The following is a 12,844-nucleotide window of genomic DNA, read 5'->3' on the forward strand; positions in this document are numbered from 1 at the left end:
GGGGCTTTAAAAGGGCCTCGCGGGGTTAAAAAATAATAATTTTTATATCTTTTTTTGCGGGGGGAGCGCTTGGTACGCGCACCGGTAAGCGGTCCGGTAAGCGTAATATTGGGAAAATAGTATGAAAGAATGTTCAAATATTGTATGTTTATTGATTGTTATTTTTGGTTTTTTTTTTATTTATTTTATTTAAGTACCAACATGTAGGTACCAATGCAGAGTCTAAAAATAAAAATACATTGTTTTCTTTGTAGATATCTTGCAGGTTGTTTCAGAAGTTATTGAGGTATATGGAATTCATAGCGTAGTCTGTCAGGAAAGCAGAAACACCATGGAGGCAGGAGATGATAAAGAGATGTTAAATGCACATTGGAGATGATATAATGGAAGAAAGGAAGTAACTATGAGCAAACTTAAAGTTGCACAGTATATTTAAAGTCTGATTTTACATTAAAATCAATTTGCTACTAGTTTAAAAAATACATAAAAAATGAATAATGTCTCAAACTATTTTTGAATTATTATATATAAATTTATTACTCTGATTTATTTTCAAAATTAAAAAGAACTTCTAATAATTCTTGGTCAGATTTTGACTCATTTTCAATTAAGAAATCCACAGCTTCAACACATTGCAGAAGTTCTATGTCCATTGATTCATCAAAGATTTCTGAATCATTGTCTTTGTCTTGGTTGCATTCTGCAATATCCGTGTTATTTTTCTGCTCTCTTTCCATTTTGTATGCTGTAAAATGAATTTTTAAAAAATATATCAGTACAGATAGGGCACTGTTGAGTTTAAGTACAGACATGTAGTTTGGTTTTTTAAACAGTGACTTTTTTGTTGGGCAGTGTATGGTATCAAACTAAAAGTAGAAATATCAAAAAATTTATGAAATAAACTCAAAGTCAATTCTTAATTATACAAGACAAGTCTAACTCCATCCATAACTAAAACAGAGAAGTCTATTTTATTCTATAAGTATTACAGAGGGATAGTATATAACTATCAGAAAATGTTTTCCTAATTAGCTTACAGTACAGAACATACTTCAGTTTTTAAAATAACATCTTATCTTTCAAATAGAACTTCAAGTTATCAGTTGAAATGTACTTGATATGTACTTCAAGAAGTAGTAGTCAAAATGGCTGTGTTTCTCTCTCTTTCTTTATATATATTCAGGTACATAACCAATCAAATGTCATGAAATAATAGAAGATATTGAAAGTAGCATTTTGATTGGTTGTCAATTCTAACACTTCATAAGTGTTTTGGTTAGGTAATTTACCTCAGGATATTTAATCAGGCTTACAGCATAATTTTCACAATGAAATTCCATCAAATTTGGGGAAATGGTAGGGACTGCTATGTAGTAGGGGCTATTCTATATTTGATGAAAGTGTCTATAGTGGTTTTTCTGTAAATTACTTTCCCACCTTTTTTTATCGAGTGCTTACTGGTGCGCTCCCCGGTACGCGAACCGGCAGCGTTACGGGAGTCCTCCATTTTGTGTATTGGTAGAATTGAGACATTAGAGGGAGGACAAACAATGTACGGAATGGGTAGAAGGGGGCACAGTAGACACTTTGTGACCCTCTAGGTTTTCGGAGGGAGGATTAGGATGCTGATACATGCATAAATTAAGAAAAAAAAATTAAAAATTTTGCGAGGGGAGCGCTCGGTACGTGCACCGGTAAGCTAACCGGGGAGCGTACTTTGGTGAAGAAAAAAAAAATACATTTTACATCTTTTGATATTTGATATCGAAAAACCATTGAAATTCACTGAAAAAACCATAGGGCATAGACCATATATAGTTAGGAATTAGCATTTTCAAAACCTTAAAAATTCACAGAAAAAGCCATAGCTTATAGCCCATATATAGTTAGGGATTAGCATTTACAAAACCTTATTTTACTCGCACAAAACCATTGAAATTCACATATATAGTTAGTTGCACTAACTATATATCGTGCACCCGCAATCCACTGCTGATGATGTCAGATATTACATCATTCATGACATGGTCAGTGACATCACTGATGACATCACTGATGACATCTCAAATGACATCACTGATGACATCACTGATGACATTACTGATCCCATCACTGATGATATCATTCAAGTGATAATACGATAAACTTCTTCAGACTCTAATATAACCTTAGATACACTCAGTGTAAACAGACACTCACACACTGTCACTCATCCATGGAGTTACTCACACACCTAGTCAGTCATGCAAAGAATCAATCACACCTCCATTTCCTCAACTATAGAGTTCTACACACCTTACTTATTCAAACATATACTAACACATATTTACTCTTTTATACAATCCCTGATTCAAGTTCACAATGATCCATACAGCCACTCACACATTCACTGGCTCCTATGCACAGTTATTTATATATGTCAACTCTCACATGTTCTGTGTTTTACATATGTACTTACTTTGACATGTAGCACTGAGATATCCATTCACTCACCAATACACTCATGCACACAGTCAACTGCCCATACAGCTGTTTCCACATGCACTTTTGAACCCATACATCTAGTTAATCAACTGCTCACACATCTATGCACAGAGTCATACAACTCCCAGCCACCCACACACACACTCAGTCTCCCATACAAATACTTGGGCAACCAATCAATAACCCATACAGTTACTCATATAGCTACTGATTAACACATGCAGCAGTTTACACAACAACAGACATAATGATGCACAAATTAAGACAGTTTAGTCACTTACCCATGCACTCAGTGAGACACATTTAATCACTCACTCATAAAGTCAGTCATGCAACTACTAAATCCTTCATCCAGACACTTATACATCCACTCATTCTTCAATATGTAAGACATATTTTAACTTTACAGAAACATACAGTCACTGGATGTTGTTATCAGTGCTGTCATCAGTGATGTCATTTGAGATGTCATCAGTGATGTCATCAGTGATGTCATCAGTGATGTCACTGACCATGTCATGAATGATGTAATAGGTGACATCATCAGCAGTGGATTGCGGGTGCGCAATATATAGTTGGTGCAACTAACTATATATGTGAATTTCAATGGTTTTGTGCGAGTAAAATAAGGTTTTGTAAATTCTAATCCCTAACTATATATGGTCTATAAGCTATGTTTTTTTCTGTCAATTTTTAAGGTTTTGTAAATGCTAATTCCTAACTATATATGGTCTATAACTTATGGTTTTTTCAGTGAATATATATATATATATATATACATACACAGAGCTTCACTTAAGATGCCACTGCTTGAATCTTCGACTTAATTGACAAAAATTATTTTCTTAAAGTTTTTCAGGAGCTGGGATTCCTCCAGCTGAGGGAAACACATCAAAGCCATGGATTCCCCACAACTCTTTTCCTTTCTTCTAACAGTGATCACAGGTTAGTGACCTAATATGACAGAAGTCACACACATGTGCATAAGTACACTATGAATACTCATCAAAGCGATTAAATACCAGCTAAATATTCATATTAAATAGATAAGTCAGATAGACATTCCATTCCTATGCATAATGGACACTTTCAAAGCTCCACTTAATCAGTCATGCTACATAGCTGCTCTCTTGTGTAGCCACTTTAAATTGCATACAAAAATTAAATGATTCATTTACTCAATAAAACAGATTTAGTTGAATATAGGGGGTTGAAAAATGGTCAGTGGGAAATACACTGCTTAAAGTTACCGAAAACTATTGGGCTTATTTTCGAGAGGGTTGTGTCACATTTGCACCCTTCAGTATGGTAAATGTGTGATGTAAACCTTTAAATCTCATTTTTGAAACCACACACATCCACTTTGCATGGCTCTGAGTCGCTTCAGGAATCTGGAGTAATGCATCACAGCGCAAATCGCTGCTTACTTTGCCATGGGCTGGCATTCCATGGGTGTTGTGTGAGTGTTCCCATGCAACTTTTATATATTTCGATGCATCCTGGGATAAACAAGAACTTGTAAACCTGTGAATGCACCAAAATCTTATACCTTCCTAAGGGAGGAATAAGAAGATGAAATATCTCTATTTCTTCTTATTTCTATCTCTTTCTGTGTGTGCTGCATTCTGTACCCTTACACCCCTCTACACCAATGGCATTCTGCAGCACACATAGAAGGAATTTGCCTCCCAGGATTGTTTTGACGTGGCTGGATGATGAAAGTTCTCAACGTTCGTTGCTGCACTTGAAGTGCCTTCTTCAGTAGTGCCACAGATATTTTTCCTATAGGGTAATCAAAAGATACAGATCTTTCAAAACATGAAATAATTCAAATAAAATAACACTGAGTTCCACATTTCTAAGGGTAAAACTAGTTACTCAAAAGTTGTCAAAAAAAGTGTCAAGAGGAATACGAGTGACAAAAAGTTAAAAAGCAACCAGTTTAACCAACCACCAATCTGATTCTAATAAAACATGGTGTGAAAAGAAAGTGAAAATCACCTGTGATGTATTTACAAATAATAAGTGTCAGAAATTAGGGTAGATCAGACCCACACAGACCAAAGGTGAAAGCTTGTTTTGAAAGCAGGAGATGTAGATAAAAGTTATTGGGACTCACAATAAGTTGAAGAGATTTAGAGCAGGCACGTTTCAAAGGGAAAGCTGTGCTGATGTCCAAGGTACAGAGCCTGTATATCAAAACTTATCATTATTACTCTAAATCAAGAGAGCAGGCGATAATACATAAACATGTGCGAAAGAAACTCAGCAGTGGCTCTGCTTTAAATAATTGTAGTGCACTATTCACTGATTGCGAAAATAAAATGTTACCAATCTTTAAGTAAGTTGGGGTTATTGATCTTTGAACAAATACCTCTACAATTTAAAGGTTGCCCTAGCTGTGGCATCATTCTAAAAAGAAGCTGCTTTATAAATCTGCTTCATTAAGGGACTGATGTGTTTTATTTGATGTTAAATGACATCAGTGATAATTTACAATTCCATCACCACGGCCATACGTCATCTTCATTGGCTGCGTGTTAGAAGCCGGATTAAATTTAAAGCGCTCTGTATCGCTTACAAAGCCATCCACAACTCAGGACCTGGGTTCCTAAAGAACGCTATTCTCATGTATACCCCAGTAGACCCCTCCGCTCATCCTTTACCTGCCTTCTACCGGTCCCACGGACAAAAAACACTTCTTGGGGAGACAGACGCTTCCTAGTAGCCACCCCTAGACTTTAGAACACCCTTCCTCTCTCCATCAAAACTTGCCCCACGCTTACAGTCTTCAGGAAACAACTGAAAACTTGGCTTTTTAATCAATGATTCCTCTTAAGCGCTTCTTTGCCCCGAATTATAATTCTATGCGCCGAGACACCTCAATGTAGTTGTGTGCAATACAAATCACCTAAACATAAACATACTTCTGATTCATGCTTAGTGATATGTGGAATGCAGGAAATTTCATATGAACAATGCCAGGCTTCTAAATGGTAAACTCAACTGCCTAGGTATCCTTATTGAGTGGTGAGGCAAAGGGAAAATGCACATTTTTACCTGAAAAGTTTCACTGGAATAAATATCAGTAACTGGTGACAGTACACAAATCGTTCAAGACAGCAGTAGCTCAGCAGCCATGTATGGGTGCAGGGAAAGTGAATCAGCCTCAGGAAAAAGTCACAGGGAAAATCTGCTGTGACTGAACAGATCATTTAAAATTAAGAACGTTTGAACTTGCAAAGGGAGGGGTAAGAGTATTACTCATTGAACGTATTTACCTAGATGTATTCGATGAGAGAAAAATAAGGGGGAACTAATAAGCAGAAGGCCGACAGTCCTGTTGAAAATCGCCGTCCACAAAGTGTTTCTAATGCAGCAACCCAGGAATTACCATTGAGTTGGCTACTTATAGAATTCGTCAAAGGGGAGAAAAAACAAAATTATGTTTATAATAACTCTACCCTGGTGAAGGTTAAACTAGAGAATGATCAAAGATTCAGTGAGTCTAAGACAAATCTAAATAGGCAGAGAGGAAGCACTCCACAGATACGTGCTTACCTCCATATACAGAAATGAAACGCGAAAAAGTTCCCCACAAGGTACTGTTCATTGTGCATTTTTTTATGTGGATGTAGATGTATTTGATGCAGAAGATGCAAACGGACTGTTCCTGAACTCACACTGTAAGAATACCAGGGGAGGAATAAATTCACGTGATGGAACCATAAGCTATTACGGTTCCTATAATGATTGAGCTATGCGACTGTAACCAAACTAACTCAAGGATTTCCAAAATAAACAACCCTTTCAGCGTGCTAATGCTGGGGGGCTCTCTTACCTGTTGTTACACGAGTTGCATCACCTGGATATGCATCACCTGGATAGACGCCGTGACAAAGGGTGGCGTGCCTGCCAGGTTGGGATTTTAAGACCCTCCTACCTGGTCATGTGATAGCTTGCGATACTGCAGTCAATAGAAAGAGAAAGCAGACTATGTCTTTCTGTATATTCACGATAGCTAACTGCAGAGCTCAAGGCGAGGGGTCGCTGTGCTCTCTGTGTAGCTATGTGATCTTAGAGTACATGTGTAGCTAATCTAGAGCTGGCATGTGTGCTATGTATAGAAATATATTAAGACTGCAATCAGTAAGCTACATATTTGTGTTCACTACCTCCTAGTACCTGAATGGAGGTGCTGTATTCAAATTGTCACTCTATCTTCATGAATTAAATGGAATCACATTTTCCTAGGTCAAGTCATTGTTTAATCCCTGTTTATAGGTATTAAGGCAGAAAATCCAGTATACATCAAGTTTTTTCCTTATTTCTTTGTTTTTAGAGTCATTTACATTATGGAATTTCTTTAAAATTTGCCATTTGATTTCATTAGGGGAACGTTTCAAGTCATGGTAGAGTTTTACCATGGGTGCGTTCAATTTGGCATTACGAATTGCTGACCGATGTTCACTAAGTCGGGTGGCAACAGCTCTAGAGGTTTCCCCCACAAGGTTACTTGCTGTACCACAGTGGATCAAAATCTCATATATGAGCCTTCTCATTTAGAGATGTATTCATACGCTTGAACTAGTAGTGCGCATAAAGAGTTGTACCAAAAAAGCATTTTGGGTATCTTACAGTGCAATCCATAGGACATATACCCTGGGCTGGCATTTTGAACACAATTTTGATTTACGCAGTGGAGTAATGCAGCCTGATGCACAAATTCATATTTTTCCTTTTATTTTTGTTTTCGCCCAATCATCCTCCCCATCCTCTTTTTAAAGTGTTGGGGTGATCAGGTCTCCTTCCCACTCTGAATGGGGATGAACGAGTTCTTATATGAGATCCACTCTGCATGAATAAGAGTATGAGGCTGCCCCCCCTTTTACATACACTGGATACAGGGTCCACTGTCAGTGTCCACTGGAGCTGTTATAATACAGGTGACATCAGACACTATTGCAATCTAGATTGGGTACATGTCCATGCTCAGTCTATACATGTGAATGCCCTTCTTTTGCATCTATATTACTCTTTTATCCCTTCCAGCTACATTTTTAATATTAAAGTCTGTAGACTGTTGAGAAGTGAATTGCAAAGTGATTTCTCAGCACTGTGCTCGACATCACAGTTCACTCTTGCTCCTTTTGCTGAGTTCCTAATGCCATTCCTGCAAGGGAAGGCTGCTCTTCTTTAACTCAGGACTGAGCCGTTTGCAGCACAATCCAACTTCCTCTAAATGTAGAGCCAAAAACTCACAATGACAGGAATAGCTATAAAAACCTAAAGGACACTGAGACTGATAGCATTGTAGGGCTCTTGCAGTTCAATTGGGGAACATGGACTGGTCCCCTCTTTCTGATGAATTCACCCCACCTAGGGGGACCATTTCTATATCATTATTCTGTATGTTTATCCACAGACATTATGCTCATATGTCCCTCTTTATATGCTCTTCTATAGCCCATGTAAAGCTCTTTGTTGTTTACAACTATGTGGTGGGCACTATATAAAAGTTCTAAAAAACAAGATAAAGTTCTCAAGATTCCCAGTTTCCAATTATCCAATTATCCATGCAACCTCATGTTAGCAGATGCAAACACTGTTCACAATCTTGCCAACTGAGTAATAAAAAGAACACATTTCCTCAATTTGTTCCTTCCCCTGCTCACTTCAGACCCACCAGTTTTTGGAATTCTTCTGCCCCATTTTCCAACTTGAATGATCACTTAGTCTTGCATTTGACCTCTACCCATACCCACCTTCTTCCGTAGGACCCTGACAAAGTGTGACTCTGGCCGCGATCTGCCTTGCATAGGGGAAGGGCTGTTTATCTGCAACCCATGGGTGCAGTGTAGTGGGGGTTAGTTGAATGGGTGAGGAGGGCTTAGAGCATGTAGTCTGCATTGTACGGTCAACTGAACTGCTGGATATTAGTTGTACCCATTACACTGCTGTGTGCGAGAGTACCCCATAAGGACCTGCTTGATAGCTGTGGCACCGCGCAACAGTACCGATTGAGTGAGTGTTTGGGAGCGGCTGTGTAAGGACTCCCTGTTATGTAATATATCGCTAGGAGGTGTTGCTTTGTCGCAAGCGATCTGCCTCATCAATATTCATGAGGCAGGTCGTAATTTTCCACCCATTGGGAATGGCCTGCAAACTTTTATTTTTCAAATGCAGCCCTTTTTCCTTAAAGGAAAACAGGATGAATTTTTAAAAAAACCTTCCTAATAGCAACTCGCAAACACTATTTTGTAAGTCGCTTATGCGCAAAATAGCATTTGTACATACCACCACCTTTTTTTACGGTAGCAAATGGGTCAATTTATGCAGCAAAATAGTGACCTTGCATATTTGAAGTTGCTCTCTAATGTGATCATAAAGAAAAAGGTGGCACTATGATATAATTATAGGCCTAGGATCACAAAATTTGAAACCAGTTTAGGGGTCAAGTACATTACAGTTAGAAGATTCTGCCTGGCTAGGGTACCACCTCAGCAAACCAGTGCCAGTTCCAACAGTGGCACATCTACAAAGATATGGCTCAGTTCTGCTTACTTATTGCACTGACACACTCTGGAATGCCTATCACATATGCAAGCACTCTTGTGCCATGGCCCAATGGTGCCTGCATTGTGGGAAGAATAGTTGTTTTGTAACTAGCGGTCTCTTTGTGAAAAAACCTAACCTCAGGTCCATCTCACTGTTCTATTTGCAGCCAATGTCATCAAAAAGGCAAAAGCACCCTGCTAGCAAACTTCATTGAAGCCAAAAGGTCCTGGACAGCTCCCAAACTGGATTTTGTAGCAACCACAGCCCAGAGACCGCCCTAGCCACCTCCATCAATGACATCTGCACCCTTCTCGACGAGGGCCAAATGGCAGCCCGTATCATCCTGGACCAATCATCTGCCTTTGACACCATCTCCCACTGCACACTAGCCACCAGACTCGACAACTCTGGCATCTGACCAACAGAAACCAGATGTGGAGTATCCCGTGGGCTGAACATTGTCTCCTTTGCTGACGACATCCAGCTCATCCTCTCCCTCACTACGGATCACAACATCACCAGACACAACTTCCAAGAAGGGATGAAAGCAGTTGCCACCTGGGTGAAGAAGAGTTGCCAAAACTCAAACCAGAGAAAACAGAAGTCCTCATCTTTTGCTCCACCCACTCAGCATGCTATTTCACCTGGTGGCCTCTTGCCTTTGGAATCCGCCTCACTCTTCCCCGACAGACCATACACTATGAACCACCAGATCAAAGATGTATGCTCTGCCTGCTTCAACACCCTCCGCATTCTCCAAAAAACTTAGAGATGGATCCCCTCTGAATCCAGAATAACAGTCATGCACACCCTCACCACTAGCAAACTGGACTATGGTAATGCCCTTGATGTTGGAATCAACAATTTCCTTCACAAGCTCCAGACATGCCAAAAGGCAGCATCCAGACTGACGCTAGACAGCCCTTATCACAACCACATCGCCCAACACCTCTGTGATCTCCACTGGCTCCCTATCAAAAGAAGAATAACCTTCGAGCTCCTCATGCACACATACAAGGTCCTCCACAACATTGGGCTAGCATACTTAAACAACTGCCTCTCCTTCCAAGTCTCCAAGATACTCCTCTGATCAGCCGACCTCTGTCTGGCCACCATTTCACACATCTATAAGAGTAGAACGGGTTGAAAGTCCTTCTCCTACCTCACAGTCCTGACCTGAAACAACCTCCCCTCCACCTCCAGAAAAGCCCTACACTGCTTCAGTTCAGGAAAAACCTTAAGACCTGGCTCTTCAGATGACCAAGCACCTAATGGAGCCGCCCCCCCAGCGCCTTGAGACGCATGAGTAGCTGCACTTTACAAGCCCATGATTGATTGATTGAACAGCTGCCAGTCCCAAGATCCATATGGATCCCCTTCATTCCTTGCACTGTTTTGAATCCCATAAAGTATTAGCTTTGTTAGTTGTAAAATATTGCCAAGCTATAGAGCAGTACCTTTTGTATTCTGACATCCTCCCTATCTAACAATATTCAAAAACATGACTGCCTCCTCCTCAATACATCACTAACCTTTGTTCTTCTCTTCTCCCTTTAAGGTACAGTGTTTCCGGGTCACATTTTGGGATTCATTCCTGTTGAAGAAAATAGTTACAAACAGGCTGTTCTGCCGCCCTTTGTAGATGGCTTGAATTCCTTGATGTCTGTTGCTGAAACCTTGCTGTACAGCACCAGCCTGCCACAAGTCATTCAAAATGTTCGCCAACTCCTAGAGACGTCTCACAAAAGTCTGTCAAAGGCAGAGATTGCATCTGTGGCACAAGTGGACTCATTGAGCAAAAATGTGGAAGAGCGTTTAGACAAGATAAACCGTTTGAATGATGAACAGAAAGTACTACAAGATAAGAAACAAGTACTTACAGTGGAAATATCTGGACATCAAGACCAGCAGTCCCTTGACGAAAAACTAAAAATAGCAAAGAATGATCTCAAGCGTGCAACTTCGGATATAGACAGAGCGACACGCGCATGGTACGATGCACGGGACGCAAAGAAGAGGGGCATTGGCATGGTATTTATTCCTCTTGTTGGACCAATAATAGGTATATATTGCTCTTGGCTCAAACTGAATGTCATAAAAGAAACAACACACCTGTATTCATATCACTTACTCACAGACAAAACCCAGATAAACACCTATGGCCAAAATGTCGAAGATTGTATGCAGTGCAGGGCAGAAAAAGATGTAACATGCAACAAAGTATTGGCACAGTAATGCTCTCTCCATGTGTCGGCACACTTTCCATAGCCACAAATCAAGGCAGCTACCCTTGCATCCTAGCATAAGGGTAAGTGAGCTGTGGGCAGGAAAGTTTTGTGCCGAAAGGATTTCCTTAATGCACAAAAACAATGTTTTAATGCAACTTCTTCTGTTTATGAGTCCTCTAGAATGCAGCACACATGCAGAGAGGAAGATAGGAGGAAACATAAAAACAATGCTCTCATTGTGGTAGCCTCTGGGAGGTGTAAACTCATGTGTACAAATCTTGATAGATATACATTTGATTCAGAATCCATGAGTGGATCCACTGGAGTGACCATGCACCATCCATTGAACACTCATTTGATGCATTACTTTTGGTCATATGTCAACACAACTCGTCATTTGCGTTAGTTTATAAATTACATCCTGGATTTTGATCCAGGCTGTGTTTGAATAGCAACACAAACCAATTCAAACTCTGTGCAAATCTGGCCCTGGTTTCTAACACACACATTCACATAGACACGTACATCACTCTGGAACACATATTTACAAAATGTCACCATGCTCACACATTCCTAAATTTGAAGAGGCTCGGCTGGAAAGACAACTCACAAATGCATACATACACACACACACATAAATCACACACAAAAAGTGGCAAATACCAACTCTCTAAAGGTCGTAGACGATAGAAGACAACACAAGCCTTTAAATGGGATTTGCCAAGCTATGCAAACCCACCTTCTGCATGGCTTAGCCTAAATCACATCCTTTCTTTACTCCAAATTGAGAAGGCATTCCATCGATCCAGCTATGATTTTTTACACTGTCCCAAATTAACTGGGATTGCATCAGAATATTACACTTCCCCTAGTGAGGTGTGACTATGAAAAATGTATTTCCTCATTTCAGTTGTGCTGCATTATGCAGCACACATAGGAAGAGGAAAATACCTCAAAGGATTGTTTTTGTGCAAGAAGGTTACCCTTTCTGAACAAAATCAATCCTGCCTGTAACGCAGCACCCTTGCACTGTGCTTCATGGGTGTCCGCGGTGGCGCTAAGCTGCACACTGTGTACCAGCTCAAGAAGAGAGCATGAATGATCTATATCTTTGTGAATATGAAGCCTTTCTGCTCTATTCAGACCCTCCAGGATTTCGCGATTTCACGGTTTGTCGCGAAATTGGCACTTTTGTAAAAATGCCGCCATTTTTACAAAAGTGCTTGCGAAATTGGAAGGTGAGGTGTGCTGCCTGAGGTCAGACTTAGATTGGTAAAGGTCAGGATATAGGGAGCATCATGTGCAGTGGTGTAGTCTTCCTGGGGCATTTCAATAATGTCAGAGGAAGGTTACATTATATATAAATTGGGTTCAAGCTTTTATCTTCGGGGGTCTAATGCTCTAAGGTATGCAGGAACAAAACAGCTACATTCTTTGGCCTGTGGGAATGTGTATATATGTGTTCATTGAAGAACTCACATGGAAATTGCCTTTAAAGATCGTCTAAAAGCTTTTTGGGTGGAAAATAATTAGGAGTGCATCTAACAAAACAAAATGTGTGTTATATCAAACCT

The 12,844-nt window shown here is 39.8% G+C and overlaps 1 protein-coding gene across 1 annotated transcript in view; it reads left to right on the plus strand.

Annotated features, from left to right (window-relative positions):
• The first annotated feature begins 3,383 nt into the window (after window positions 1–3,383).
• Window positions 3,384–12,844, plus strand: part of LOC147726094 (uncharacterized) — a 37,353-nt gene continuing 27,892 nt past the window's right edge. Inside the window, exons 1-2 of the mRNA XM_086962877.1 lie at window positions 3,384–3,429; window positions 10,601–11,104. Coding sequence (XP_086819003.1) covers window positions 3,384–3,429; window positions 10,601–11,104 — 550 coding nt within the window. The remainder of the gene's footprint in view (window positions 3,430–10,600; window positions 11,105–12,844) is intronic.

Source organism: Lissotriton vulgaris, chromosome 3_1 (assembly GCF_964263255.1).
Source record: "Lissotriton vulgaris chromosome 3_1, aLisVul1.2, whole genome shotgun sequence".
NCBI lineage: Eukaryota > Metazoa > Chordata > Amphibia > Caudata > Salamandridae > Lissotriton > Lissotriton vulgaris.